At 31.0% G+C, this 13,828-nt stretch overlaps 1 protein-coding gene across 12 annotated transcripts in view; it reads left to right on the top strand.

Moving 5' to 3' along the window:
* The window catches only part of spri (Src homology 2 domain-containing protein sprint), a 280,246-nt gene that overhangs the window by 225,399 nt on the left and 41,019 nt on the right, over positions 1-13,828 (top strand). For all 12 annotated transcript variants that reach the window (XM_088193645.1, XM_088193647.1, XM_088193639.1 and 9 more), the window contains one exon: positions 12,471-12,882. In XM_088193645.1, the coding sequence (XP_088049771.1) occupies positions 12,471-12,882 (412 nt within the window). The remainder of the gene's footprint in view (positions 1-12,470; positions 12,883-13,828) is intronic.

Below are 13,828 nucleotides of genomic sequence, written 5' to 3'. Positions count from 1 at the left end.
GGTGTACGTGCATTTGCATTAAACGACTCTGTTTTGTAGGGGGTGGACGTTTACGAAATATACACAAATTTAGAATTGCACACGCATTAGCGGATAGATTTATTTCCACGTACCGCCCATGGCATTTACTGAACGCGGGGAGTGCAATTTCGATACTGGGCACGGGCATTCCAAAACCGCAGACTACTGCTACTGGACAATGGCATCGAACGTAAAGTAATAAAATACATATACTAAGCTAAATAAAAAAAAGTAAAGAGAATTTATTTTTCCTGGGCAAGATACATACAAAGATGTACGAAGTGTGGCTATTATGTAAAATAGCTAAAAAATATGCGCACATGAATCGAAAAAAAGCTACAGTATTGTTAACTTTACCAATGCTGTCGTCATTATATAATATAATATAATTTTGAGAAGTTCATTAGTAAATCTTTAATAATACACTAATTTAAAAATCAAAAAAAGTGTGGGGTTTCAGCCATCTTTACAATTCGTTATAATTTAGAGGTCATTCTAACGACCATTTCGAACAAACTTGAACGTCTCGAAAAGTATCGAATCACACACAATATTTTCACAACAATTTAAAACCTATTAGCGATTTGCTTTTTCACTTTAACAGCTTCAATCCCCAATTCACCTTACCTATAATTCACTCTTATTATGTATTATGGCCTTATTTAAAAAATAAATGCTTCTCTCGGGATAAATACATTGTTGCAATATCATGAATTATGAATACAAAATATCCATATATGTATAATATTACAATAGAAAATAATATTTGGGGGCTTAAACTACCTGCACAATATCTTACAATTTATGTCACTCTAACGATCATTTAAACACACATAAAGAGAGATCAACCCATCTTGAAAGCGAGACCATACACACGAGAAATCTAAATTGGAAATATTTCACGAATTATCTAATTAACAACCGTCCCAAGACATTACTCACTTATAAGTACCGCTAAAACACTATACTTTGTTTGGAAAGGATGCGCGCTATACAATACGGTCTATCCTGCGCATAATACTATTGTCTTCCACCCTTTGGTTACCAATCAAAGGAATGGCCATCCAGACCATTTTTATTTTAAAACGTAAAAACATTTCGTATGTGTGTCCAAGAAGATATGCAATTAGCTCGTAAATATCTTAAAACAAAAACACATTGCCAAGTGTTCCACGAAATCACAACAATTCAATTCAATCGACATTTAAACGAAAATAGTGTTATTCAAACTGATATATTTAAAGCGTGTATTAATGGTAATTTTTCATCACGCGATATTTTCCCCCTGTATTTTGTTCTTATAATTTTTTTACCTTTTAACTCAAAAGGTCTCTGACATAAAGGTATTATTTTCAAATAATAGTTTTAATATGACAATATTTTTAAATGGTTTACAAATTCTTAACATTTTTTTTTATATAGACATATAGATAGATATAGTCATTTATATTGTTAACAAATTCCAGTATTTAAAAGTAATTCATTAACCTTGAAAAAAACTAATAACTTTTCATTCACAAGTATTGAGATTCAGTTTATTTTATTAGATACACAAAACATTTACTTATTATATTTTAAGTACACTATCAAATATAGTAGTAATATTTATTTTTGTATCTACTAATAACATTAAACAGATAAGAAACATGCTCGTTTATGCTTACAGCTAACATTCTATCTGTCTTATAACTTTCAAGTCAATTAAATAAAATATTTCATAAAATATTAATTTTACATTTAATCGGCACTATATTTTATTATTCTTTTTTATTAATCAAGTATATTTTTTTAATGTTATTTAATTAAATCTTTGAAATACTTTCAGAAATAATAAAATTTTGCTTTTGTATATATTTTTAATTAAAAGATTAATTCAAAGCATCATCGAATCATTTCACCGAATTACCATTGCATTGAGTCGGTTTTTTTAAAGACGTACTTCGCGTCTAGACTTTAGACTTTCAAAGGGCCACTTTCGACTGAATTTTTCATTAAAACCTTATCGCTTTCCTTTCATTCCCCAGTTCTCTTTCTCTGTATCGCTTTATATTCAATTACGCTTTTTTTCCTCTCCGTTTCGCCGGCGAAAAGCGCGTAATTATTATTTTAAAACGTGTTTACTCGACCGCTTTGAGATGCAAAACTCGGTTTCTGTTATTGTTATTCCCAACCACCCTCTCTTCGTTCGGCCATTTTTGCAGATTCACCTTGATTTTTTTTTATCTTTCGAATACGGAGAAAGCGGCGAAATAAATGGCAGTCGTTTGAATAATTATCACTTGCTTAAATGCATTCGTCCCCTGGCTACAACACAACGTGACCCTCGGAAAGGGTCTGGATGTGGAGGAGACGCCATCTGCACCGACATACCAGATACTACCACCATCCCACCAATTACCAAGCCGCTAATATACTCACTTGCACAATTTTGAGTGTGTATTTGTCAGTGGGGTGGTAAAAATCTCGTGACATGTTTTTTGTATCGATTTTCATCCCAGGATAATATAATATTATCTGGTATTAAATAAATTGTTCTGGCTCAGCTATATAAATATAATAATTCATAGATTCAACATAAAAAAACAATATACAATTATTTTGTGAACGTGGTGGATGTATGATAATAACATTTCTGCATATCAAATACTTGATAGCTACATGTATAATAGTTGCGCGTTGTATTTATTTAAAAAAAATATTGTATTTATTTAAAAAAACAAAAAAAAATAATAAATAAATATTATTGCGATATACTAAAATAATAAACGTGCACTAATTAAAATAAAATAATATAAATAAATCACACTTTAATTACATATAAATACTACATCGCTTGTTTTGAAGCAAAAAACTATTTTTTTATATTTTATTTCGATGCAAGTTATGTTTTTTTAAATATAACAAACAGATTTACAATTTTCTACGCACTCCTTTTTCATAAGGCTCTTTCGGATAATCGTAACTGTCAAAAAATAATGCGTAACATATTATATTGGAATAAATTGACGAATGCTATTCTGGCCCCTGGTATAAAAATTTAAGAGGCATCCAGAAGCGATCGATCAAAGACGATGTTGTCTTAGATTTGGCGTCGAAATTTTCGAAAAAAAAATTTTGCATCCACTTATTGAACTTACTTGAAAACGATCAAAAATCGCTTTTAATATGATTTTATTTTTTAACAATTCTACTTTCTGTGGTAACACTATTTTTTTTAAATCTCAATCCAAGAACCAATTTAGTTTTGAACCAATCTTCGGTGCTCTTTTTTGGTTATAATAATCAACAGAAAGATTTTTATTTCAATCCCTTTACAATGTTTGTTTTATATATAACAACAGACGCGGATTCTGATTCATAAAAAATTGCAATTATATTTTTATAAAAATACTAATTTATTTCAAGCATCCGTATAATTAAGAGTAGACTGTACTGATAAGATATGAATAAATTTCTAGTTAATAAAGAAATTGTTGATGAGCGATTTACTTTAATTTAAACAAATATGTCTAATTCAAAAATGATCATGAGTTCATGACAATATTAGTATTCAGTAAGTTAAATTTATTTTCGGTTATGTATTTCTAAAGCTGTTTAATCAAATATGAATAATATTCCATTGTACAGACCCATAAATCGCCCAGCCACAATATATTATGTCCACCGCCTCGGCATAATTATTATCTGTCGACGTTATGCAAGTTGCGCCACCATAATAATTGTAACGCTGTCGCAGGGCACATTTACTAGATACGTGCACCCCATTTGGTCCACGGCACAGACCGTCTTATCTACCCTCAGCATCCACGCCACTGTAGAGCGTCATGGCGGCTGGTCATTATCTGCAAACCGCCGATTCAATTAATACTCACTACGTTATCTGCAGCGCTGCCTCTATTCCGTTTATCGGGCAGCTTCGTGATTTCGCCGATGTCACTATACATTGCCATCGACAAGTTTGTATCTGCGTGTACAGTTGAAAAGTTGAAAATAAAAATAGATACGTAGAAATGTTTGGAAACTTTTGCAATTTCCGCGCGGCGAAAAGTGCACCGGTCGACGACAAATAAACGGAAAACCGGAAATGTAAACTGGTTCAAGTTGAAACGGAAAAGTTTTATTTGAACGTGTATCTATCTACCTTCAAATTATCAAGTTTATATTGGTATAAGCAAAGATCTTTCAAGTTTTTCGATATGTACATCATATACTTTTATTTAGATCCAATTTTCATTTTCAACTAGCAATAATCACGCGAATTTATAATAAAATATAATATAAACATAGAAGCTCTAAATTCACCTACGCATTTTTCTACACTCGTGCATCAGATATATTAGATATTTATGTATCAAAAAAATTACCGAGTGCAAACGACATTGAAGTTCATGCTACTCTCTCAACTAATCACAGCTCAGTTATATTTTCATTCGTCTTAAACAACTCTAATCAAATTAAACAATATACGTCTAAAATAATATGGCATTATTTTCCTTATTGTTAAGGAATCCCTTCCGGAAGCCAACAGCTTAAACAATGAAATATAATATATATCAACAGTGAAATTAATTTAATTAAAGAGACTATCAAACAATCTATTGAACGCTGCACAATTAAAAATAAAATAATTAAAACAGACCCTTAACCGACCGAAATAAAATGTGGCTAAATTATCGTAACAAAATATTATAGCCCCAGATATGATTTTAAATTACGTTTTTAAAAAATCTCTGTTTTTCCTTCACTAGTTTTTTTATACATATTATAGGAATTTACTATAGGTGAATAGTACTTATTTGATAAACCACGCCTAGTCCACATCGCGACAATTTTTTTGTCCTTCGATGCAAATACTATAATATTAATAATCAGATAATAAGGAACCGCTCCGTGTGAGAATCTTTTCACAGAGTTACGTCATAAAATTTGCCTCTCGGCGAATTTAGATTCGTTTTTTTAATAATCCAAATAAGGTAGGGTATTATGTAAGTTAGCAACAAAAAATATATAAGGAAGCAACAGCTTTTATTGACAATTTCCTCTACGATTCAGGCATAAATGCGGAAACCTAAAATTACTTTGTAATCAATCGAAATATATCGATCCGTTTTAGCCCTCAGATTATTCGCGTTCATTATAACAAATCATTATCATATTGGAGTTTATTATCTGCAATTATGATCCAGTTCCCTGTGCATTAGTAATAATAAGATTTTTACAATAATATACTGTATTATTATAATCATATACTATACTATTATTATAACATTTATTTTTATTTTTATCAATTTTTTTAAGAATTCTTATTTATCGATAATGGAAAAACATTAAAAATTCAGAATGCTTAGTCGTATCGTATGATTATAAAGCATTTACATGAAAACATTGACATGTTTTATTCAACCAACGAATTAATACTTGCAAAATAATTAATGATAAAAACATTATTAAGTCATTGCTTCTTATATTCTTATTTTTTTAATTGATTAGCAAATGTTCAAAGAAATCAAAACGATATATTTGCTCATCATAATTCCGAGTCGGTCATTAAAATTATATCGTCCAACAATATTTTCGGAATGTTAATCGTAAATCTCTGTCCCTTTTTTAACTACCTGCTCTGAATGAAACTGAAAATTCAGTGTAATAATTACGTCTGTTAACAATTTTAGTGATTGGATCATTAAAAATATTCGTATATTTTTTTTTAAGAAATTTAGAGAGAAAAAATACTAATTGTAGATCTCTTCAAATTGTTAATGTTCCAGAAGAGGCACTTTTTAAATTTTTATTCAATTATTAACCACGCTTTGAATTAGGAACAAACTTTGTACAAATATTTTTAGATGTCAAGAGCTGCTATGGTTTTTAAAACCGTGCACGACAAATCGATGAAGTTACTGTTTTATGCAACAACTTATCCATGTAATTTTTTTCCACTAAATTGAACCTAAAAATAAAGCACAAAAAAAACTACTTAACAGTTTTAAAACTGCTTTAACAGCAAACTTTGATGTTATTATGTCAAATGAAACAATTCCTTATATAATATAATATAAATTAAATAATAAACTATTTAGAATGAAAATGTTTGCTAATTGTATATATTATTAAAGTCGGTCGTAAATCTTAAATGATTAGAAATATCTCTCCTTTTTAACTACCTGTTTTTAATGCAGCTGCGAATTCAGCAGATTAATTGCACTACTTTTCTTAAAAATTACTGTTGTTGTAAACCATTAAAAATATTCGTATGAATTTAATTTTAAAAATAAAAGTAATAAGAAATCTTCATTTTACTTTTTTACGTCGTAGTGGGAACGTTGCAGTTTTATTGCTTTTGACGTGGATTTTTGACTTCTGAGAAGGAATAATTGTTTTTTGCGCTTCTATTGAGCAAACTTCTGTTTATATTTACTTTATTCGATTCTCAGTCGTAATATTGTTATAAAAATCTTAATATAAACACTTGATAATCAAGCGTTTTCGATTTTATTGCTTTTAACCTGGACTAAAAATTCACTATATGGCAACACTGAGCAGCAAAGAAAAACGACTAATTATTAGATAAATATTATGAGTAGATTTTTTTAATAATTTTTAATACCTAATATAAATATTATAAAATATGATTTCAGAAAATATGTCGCAACGGTGGCTAATTTTTGTATTTATTTGTAGCATAGAAAAGGTTAACTAGTAAATATTATTATTTATTTAAGAAATTATTAATTAAAAAATATATAAAGTATAATTTTTATCATGTGGCCCGGAATCATTGTTTTCCCAGGCTTCGCTCTCTGCGGCCCTGTCTATAATGCATATATCAAAATCTGATATCTATATAAAATTATTTTCCTTTGCCTTTTATTATTGCTTATGACTCGGAATAATCTGCGTATTTAGACGAAAATATATCTCAAAAGCTAGCTCTTACCTCTTGAATAAAAATCCATTAGTGTAGGACTCCTTTAGCTTTTTCTTTTATACACAACCCTTCATTCAACCTTCTTAGCACACAGTAAATGGTTACCCTTTTATGTCGTCAATTTCTATTTTACTATTTCGTCCATGTTTGAAGCCTCATAAATACCCTCTTCTATTAATGAAATATGCTTACATATATATTTAATTAACCTTAAATTAAAATGTACGCCAGTTCCTATACCATAATCATAAAGCTTAAACAAAAATTAGATCCATGTAATAAATTTATATTCAGAGCCTGTTTTTGTCTAACGTTAATGTGCATGCATATCCTTCCAAATCCTTGATCCCATGATTAATTGACTGCCAAATTATGACGTTGTATTTGCATATGCGAGAGTCCCACTTCATTCTTTAATGGCGCTCGGGGGCTGATCCCCCCTAATTTGAAGCTCCCCTCTCGACACCATATCCTAGGTATCGTTCCCCTTCTCGACGTGACCATCATTTGTGCGCCTGGGATTAAAAACCGTAAATTTCTACATATGTATACACATAAACATGATTCTCCTGTCCGAGTTGCACTCGCGTGGTCTCGTTTCGTCGGCGTTTTTCATTTTAATTAGGGTAATCCGTAATTTACATCGCGAATAATATCCACCCCTATCTTTTGGCGTAATGCACCACATTTGTTTTTAAATTTATACATACATATTTGCTATTTGGCAACACACTACGTTCTTTTTTTGTATATATATATATATTATACATTAATCTTATGTTTAAGAATTTGTATAATACAATGGACTGCAAATTAATTAAAAATTAAGCGTTTAATGTTCTGCGTCATTCGCAACATATGATATCAATCTGTATATGACAAGTTAGACGTTTTAAACAAATCGTTTGTTTTGATCTTATTCATGTGGCAATATCATATGAATAGACGAAGATCATATATTATCTCTACTCGATATCTATTAGTAATAAAACTAACAACATCGAACAGAGGAACTGACATTTTATTTTATTTGAAAGACTTTACAAATCTGAAGGAAATAATTTTACTGAGGTTTTCTATATTTCTGCATATTCTAATATTTATTTTTTATTTATCTAGACACTCTTTGTGAATAAAACAAAGCCAAAGTATTAGCGAGTGCTCCTCCGTGATGTATGGCTCTCGGTCCTGAGGGTCGAAATTAAAACTGGGAAAGATCGCGTTTCGTCTGAATCCCCCTATCTACATTTTACAACCCCTCTTTGTAATGGCGTTGATAAATTAATAAATTATATCGATCGGGCTCTTTCATACAAATTAAAAGTCTAATTCGAATTTAAAGAACGTTATCGCTCGTCGTCAGGCTACTGTGCCATATCAACCAAAGCGTGAATTATTCAAAGGATTAATTTCGGCACACTTTCGGCACAATAATCTCCCTTTGATTCGACGAAGACTCGACTTATTAAATAGTCGAAAATCCCCATTGTTCCGCCATGGGGATTTTCGAATTCGCATTGTTGCCAATTCGACAATGAAACAATGCGGATTCAAGATTCGCTTTTACCTGTCTGTGTGGATGTGATAACGGTTCAATTTTTACATATTTTTTGCATAGATACATGTTTGTGCTGTACGTGGACCGATTCAACCCTTCACTTTTCGCTGTTTTTTTAAACCGTTCGTTTATGTATCGAATGTATATACGCTAAAATCACAACCCTCTGATATTCCTATAAAGCCTATGTGGTGTCATTCGCAGAATTTATTTACGTTTCGCATCGTTGAAAATTCATATACTTTTATTTTATTTTTTAATAATACAGGTACATTGTATCTTAATAAAATTTAATTTAATTTAAAGTATATTAATATTTACATCATTTTCGATCATTATAGTACACATGAATTTTACCGATTGAATTCATATGCATTTTTTCTCAATTGATTAATTTTAATATCCGTAATAATATATTTTTTGGATATTTATTTATTTATTTTCTTGAATTAAATTAAGACCATCGCGACTTGACTGGTTATCCCAATGCATCACGATGTTCAAAAAACAAGACATAGTTTTATTACAAAACACAAAAAATATAATAGAAGTAAGATAAAAATATAATACATAGTAAGAAAGAAAAAATCATAAAATATTGAAATTAAATTATAGCACGTCAGCGTATTAAGGAGCCGAATGGCGACAACCATAGGCGAGTCGGCTAGTGCAGACGTCCTGGCTCTAACGGTCATGACAACAGGACACGATCGTGATTCTCGAACCTTAATCATAATGGTTAAGAATAAAAATATATATTATTTACATATGATTATACTTCAGCACCGAAAATTCCAAATAATTATATTGTTTTAAACCTCATACATCATATTTTTTATGAAATATATTTAACACCAATTTTCAGTGTTACTTTTTATGAAACGACTTCTGTACCTATTTTTTAGTTTTTGGCAAACCGGTATTACCTATAAATACGATTAAATTTAATTGTTAAATTACCGGTATAAAATTTCTTGATTAATTCAAAAATCATTTTTTATGTACTAGTATATATTTTTACTATAAAATATTTTGTGACGATGTTTGCAGCGGACAAGAGCGAAGAGTATTTTTTTAATTACAAATTCGTGAAATTCTCTCTGCCTTAACTAACCACAGGTTAAATTTATCTTTAATGCCATTATATAATCTGTTGCTAATAAATTAAATATATATTATCGTGTTCTTTTTAGCGAATAATTTGTTATTTACAAATTAGGTATTCCTATCAATTTTTCGTTATTGTACAGAGGAATTTTGTGAGTTCTAATTACATTAAATTTGCCACACTTTAATTTCATTAATTGTAAAATAATTCTATATTCTGATTATATTATATATAACCTAATAATGATTAAATTACGAAACAAATAATTAAGTTTTGGGGTTTTAGGGCCGAATGGATGTGAGTTCAGGAAAACTTTGTAACAGTTTATTTGAATTACTACATATAAAGAAAAATTTAGATGCCGCTATCAGGCTGTGGAGTTGAAATAACAAGTGTTGTAAGTCAGAGAGTCTCATCTGACATGTCGAGTTGTATTATTGTCGGCTGCGATTTCTTTAAGCAGTAGAGATCTTAGAACCTGGCTCGACTTTCCGCTGTTGTGATCAAGTGTCACATCAAATTTGCAAATTTCAGATGAAGATGTCTGTTGGCCAATTGCATCGCTTCTTAGCCACACTTACAGAATTTGTTTACGCCTTAAAATAAAAACGGTTAAGATTACCATTCCGGCGATCAGTAACCAAAGAGTAGAAGAACAATAGTATCATGCTTTACAAACAAACTTATGAGTGATTAACGTGTCGGAAGTGGTCGGTGAAATATTTTCTATTAAAAAATTGCGTTAAATATTGAAATTTTATTATTATTATTTTAAGAATTTTATTGTTTTCATAACCTCGTAATCAAACGGTTACGGGATCTCTTTTCTATGGTTATGAAAATAGTATGGCCTAACTTTAAAAAAAATATTTCTCTTTTAATTTGTTTAAATTATCGTTGGAATGACCTCTAAATTATAACAATTGGTGCAAGTGGTTGAAACTCCCACAAAGTGGAAAAAATGATTTGTGAATAAAGATAGAGAGAAAGTTTATTAAGGGCATAATAAAAATCTACAAGTTATTATATATGTAGTATCAATAAAGGACTAGCTTTTGCAAATTATAAACTAAAACAAGTAATCCAATAATAATAAAACAATTTTCCAAAAACAGTAATAACATCAATTATATACTTAAATGAAAAAAATCAAGGGAAATGTTTACAATTAGCAATAATACCAGATATGTACGACCTAGCTCGATTATAATTAATCATCACGATATTCATCCGTGAGATTAGGGAAATTTAGGTGAACCTAATTTGTGACGATCGATCAGAATTATAATTAAATATTAATTACTAATTCCGATCTCCTAGACACGATAGAAATTTAAAAACACTACTATTGGATTCAAACCCAGATCAATAATCGGAGACATACAACTCGTCTATTGTGCTAGTTAATAATTTATCTTACAACAATTAAGCAAAGTACTACTTTTATATATAAAAATATAAATGCTTTCCTTCGGTTTTCATACTTGTTATATCGACCTTAATTTTAGTAAATATAATAGTTTGATCGAATTATATCATTTACATACTATGCATTTATTTTGAACTTATAAAATAATTATAACTATTATTTGAAATTAAAAACGTTAGCATTAATATTCTGAGTTACTCATATAATTATTAAAATATAAATAAATTGTCTGTGCATAAATCAAATGTCGAAAATATTTTTCCAGAGTTATAAATTAACTGTATTTCATCAATCGCGTATATATTTTTGGAATCATTATTATGAAAAATGGGGAAAATAATTTCATATACATTTAACCGAAATTCGGCGTTGAGCCATTGAATGGCGTAGTAAATTCAGACGTTTCAAAATATTACGCACAGATCATTGCACACGCATCCACCGTTTCGCGCCCCTGCCTTTCCAGAAAAGTTCTTTTCTTCTCCCCTCTCTGCCTAAGTAAGCATAAACGGTACTAAAAGACTGTTTAGCAAATTACCAAAAGGAAACTTATACCTCGTCAGAAATAAGCCTTTGTAGAATCAGTTTGATGTATTCGCCGAAATATTAAATTTTATTTGACTCTGAATATATATATAATAGATATATGTAAGAATTGATTAGACAATGGTATAAACCGGCGTCGAAATAAACCATTGCGAAGTAGCGTAATCGGGCTACCGAGCGGTTAAGTTGCCGTGAAACGTTGTTAAGTAAACTCTAAGCCACTACACCAGACAAAATGTTCGGTTCGAGGGACCATAAATGAGATGATAGCCCGAGGCCGAGTCGCCGTTTTACTATTCAAACTAACCGAGGAATTGCTTTAAGATCTCTCATAAATATTTAAGGGGGGATGCTGTTGAAAATTGCGCGGCTCAACCGAAGCGATGAGACCTAAATGGTTCGAGTTGGTAAGATAACAATAAGAGGCGAAATTTAATGTTTGATTGGATGAAAAAGGTTTCAAGGAAAACGTTTATTCTTAGATATCTCAAACGTATTAAAATTAATAATAATTAATTAAAATATGTAACAAAATAGTTAATTTAAAATACTTCTTGTTTATTAATATTTAGCCATATTTAACAAATGTTATTTTTCTAACGAATTCGATACTATATTGGTTGCATATGTAGTTTAACGCGAGGTAGTATTAAAATTATATTTACATATATCCAGAACCCCTGATTTCGAACACAGTTTATCAAACGTTCCTTGTTTGTCTCATTACGCCGCGGCGCGTCGAGATTCACCCTGACGAAAGAGCTCGACTTGATGAAATTTTAGGGAGAGTGTGTTTGAATTATGGCGACTCGTTAAGCCTCCTTTTATCGCTCATGATGAGTTATATTATTAATTCCGTTCCTTTTTTGTTCGTTCGCAGAAGCTCAACATTTCTCGAGCCCCATCTTCAAGGCATCGGTTGGAGGTCTGCTCCGGACTCGGATCATCACAGCACCGAAGACGATGAACAGAGCCTCATAAAAGAAGAGAAGGCGCATTTTAGAAAGGCGTCTATATTTCATAAAGGAAGGGATGACATAGACACCGGGAAGCACCTGGACAGCGAGAGATTGATCAAATCGAGGGATTTTTTCGAAAACCTTCAAGACGATAGGCGATCGACTGCGAGGGAAGACGGCAGAACAAGCAGGGAGGGCAATCAGAGGAGTTCCGGGGAGAAGTACGAGAGGGAGTCACATCCGGCACTCTCTTCCACGGAAACCAAAGAGCTGGAGAGAGAAGAAAACTTCCACCACTTCCCATCGGCCGGATATCGGGACAGCCTCAGCCAAGTATGTATCTTACACTTTTAAAATTCGGTTCACACGGTTTAATTTGTATGGATAATTCGTTTGAAGAGTTGTCTGGAAATATGTGTTATGTCAACTTTTTTTATTCCCAGATAATATTATTATTAATATTGAAAAATGAGCTTTTATATTATATATAATTCAACTTTAATTTATATAAATATAAAGCCCTTGATTATTTCATACATATAATACGCTAATACCGGAAAGGTATAAACTATGTTGTTTTGCTAAATAATGGAATCTCGACACCGCGTAAAATTCTATCTGGAGTCCCTCGAGATAATTTTATCGGGCCGCTTCTTTTTATTCTATATTCTAATGACATTCCTATTTATAAACGGAAATAAAATAAACCAGGGTAAAACTGAATCAATATTGCATTAAATGAGAGGCGATATACGCGCGGAAAGGTCAAATGGATGGCTGCCTATTTTTATCAAAATTGTTGGTCTTTGTTAAAACATTTTTATATTTCTCTTACTCGAACATATACATTATTAATTTATATAGAAGAAAGCGTAGATTTTAGCACAATTTTATTTATAACATGAGCATTGATAATGGAGAATCTAGAGTTTTTGTTGATTATAAGGGTTAAAAGAGAGGGGTTGTTTGCCCGGATTGAAGGTATACGGATCCTGTGCAAACAAAACTATCAATGCAGGCCGCCTCTGCTCTTTTGCATGTTTGATGACCAGCAGACGTAGAACTCTTGAATGCAAATATTCCCCTCCTTTTCCTTTTCGCCGCAAGGGTATTCGATACTAACATTTACATTTTGGACTAGGTTTGTTTTTCCCTTCTTCGGTACGAAACGTGACCGATTTCCGCCTGGACTACGCTTTTCATATTTGTTCGAATATTAAAAATCACAAGAAGGAAAAATCTCTTTGATGTTTTTCATGAATAAAAAAATGTTTTTTAT

This window comes from Plectrocnemia conspersa, unplaced genomic scaffold (genome assembly GCF_051122295.1).
Source record: "Plectrocnemia conspersa isolate PC_06_02 unplaced genomic scaffold, ASM5112229v1 ptg000009l, whole genome shotgun sequence".
NCBI classification, from domain to species: Eukaryota; Metazoa; Arthropoda; class Insecta; order Trichoptera; family Polycentropodidae; genus Plectrocnemia; species Plectrocnemia conspersa.
Note: the sequence above shows the minus strand (reverse complement) of the source record. Positions and strands in the feature narration are given on the sequence as shown.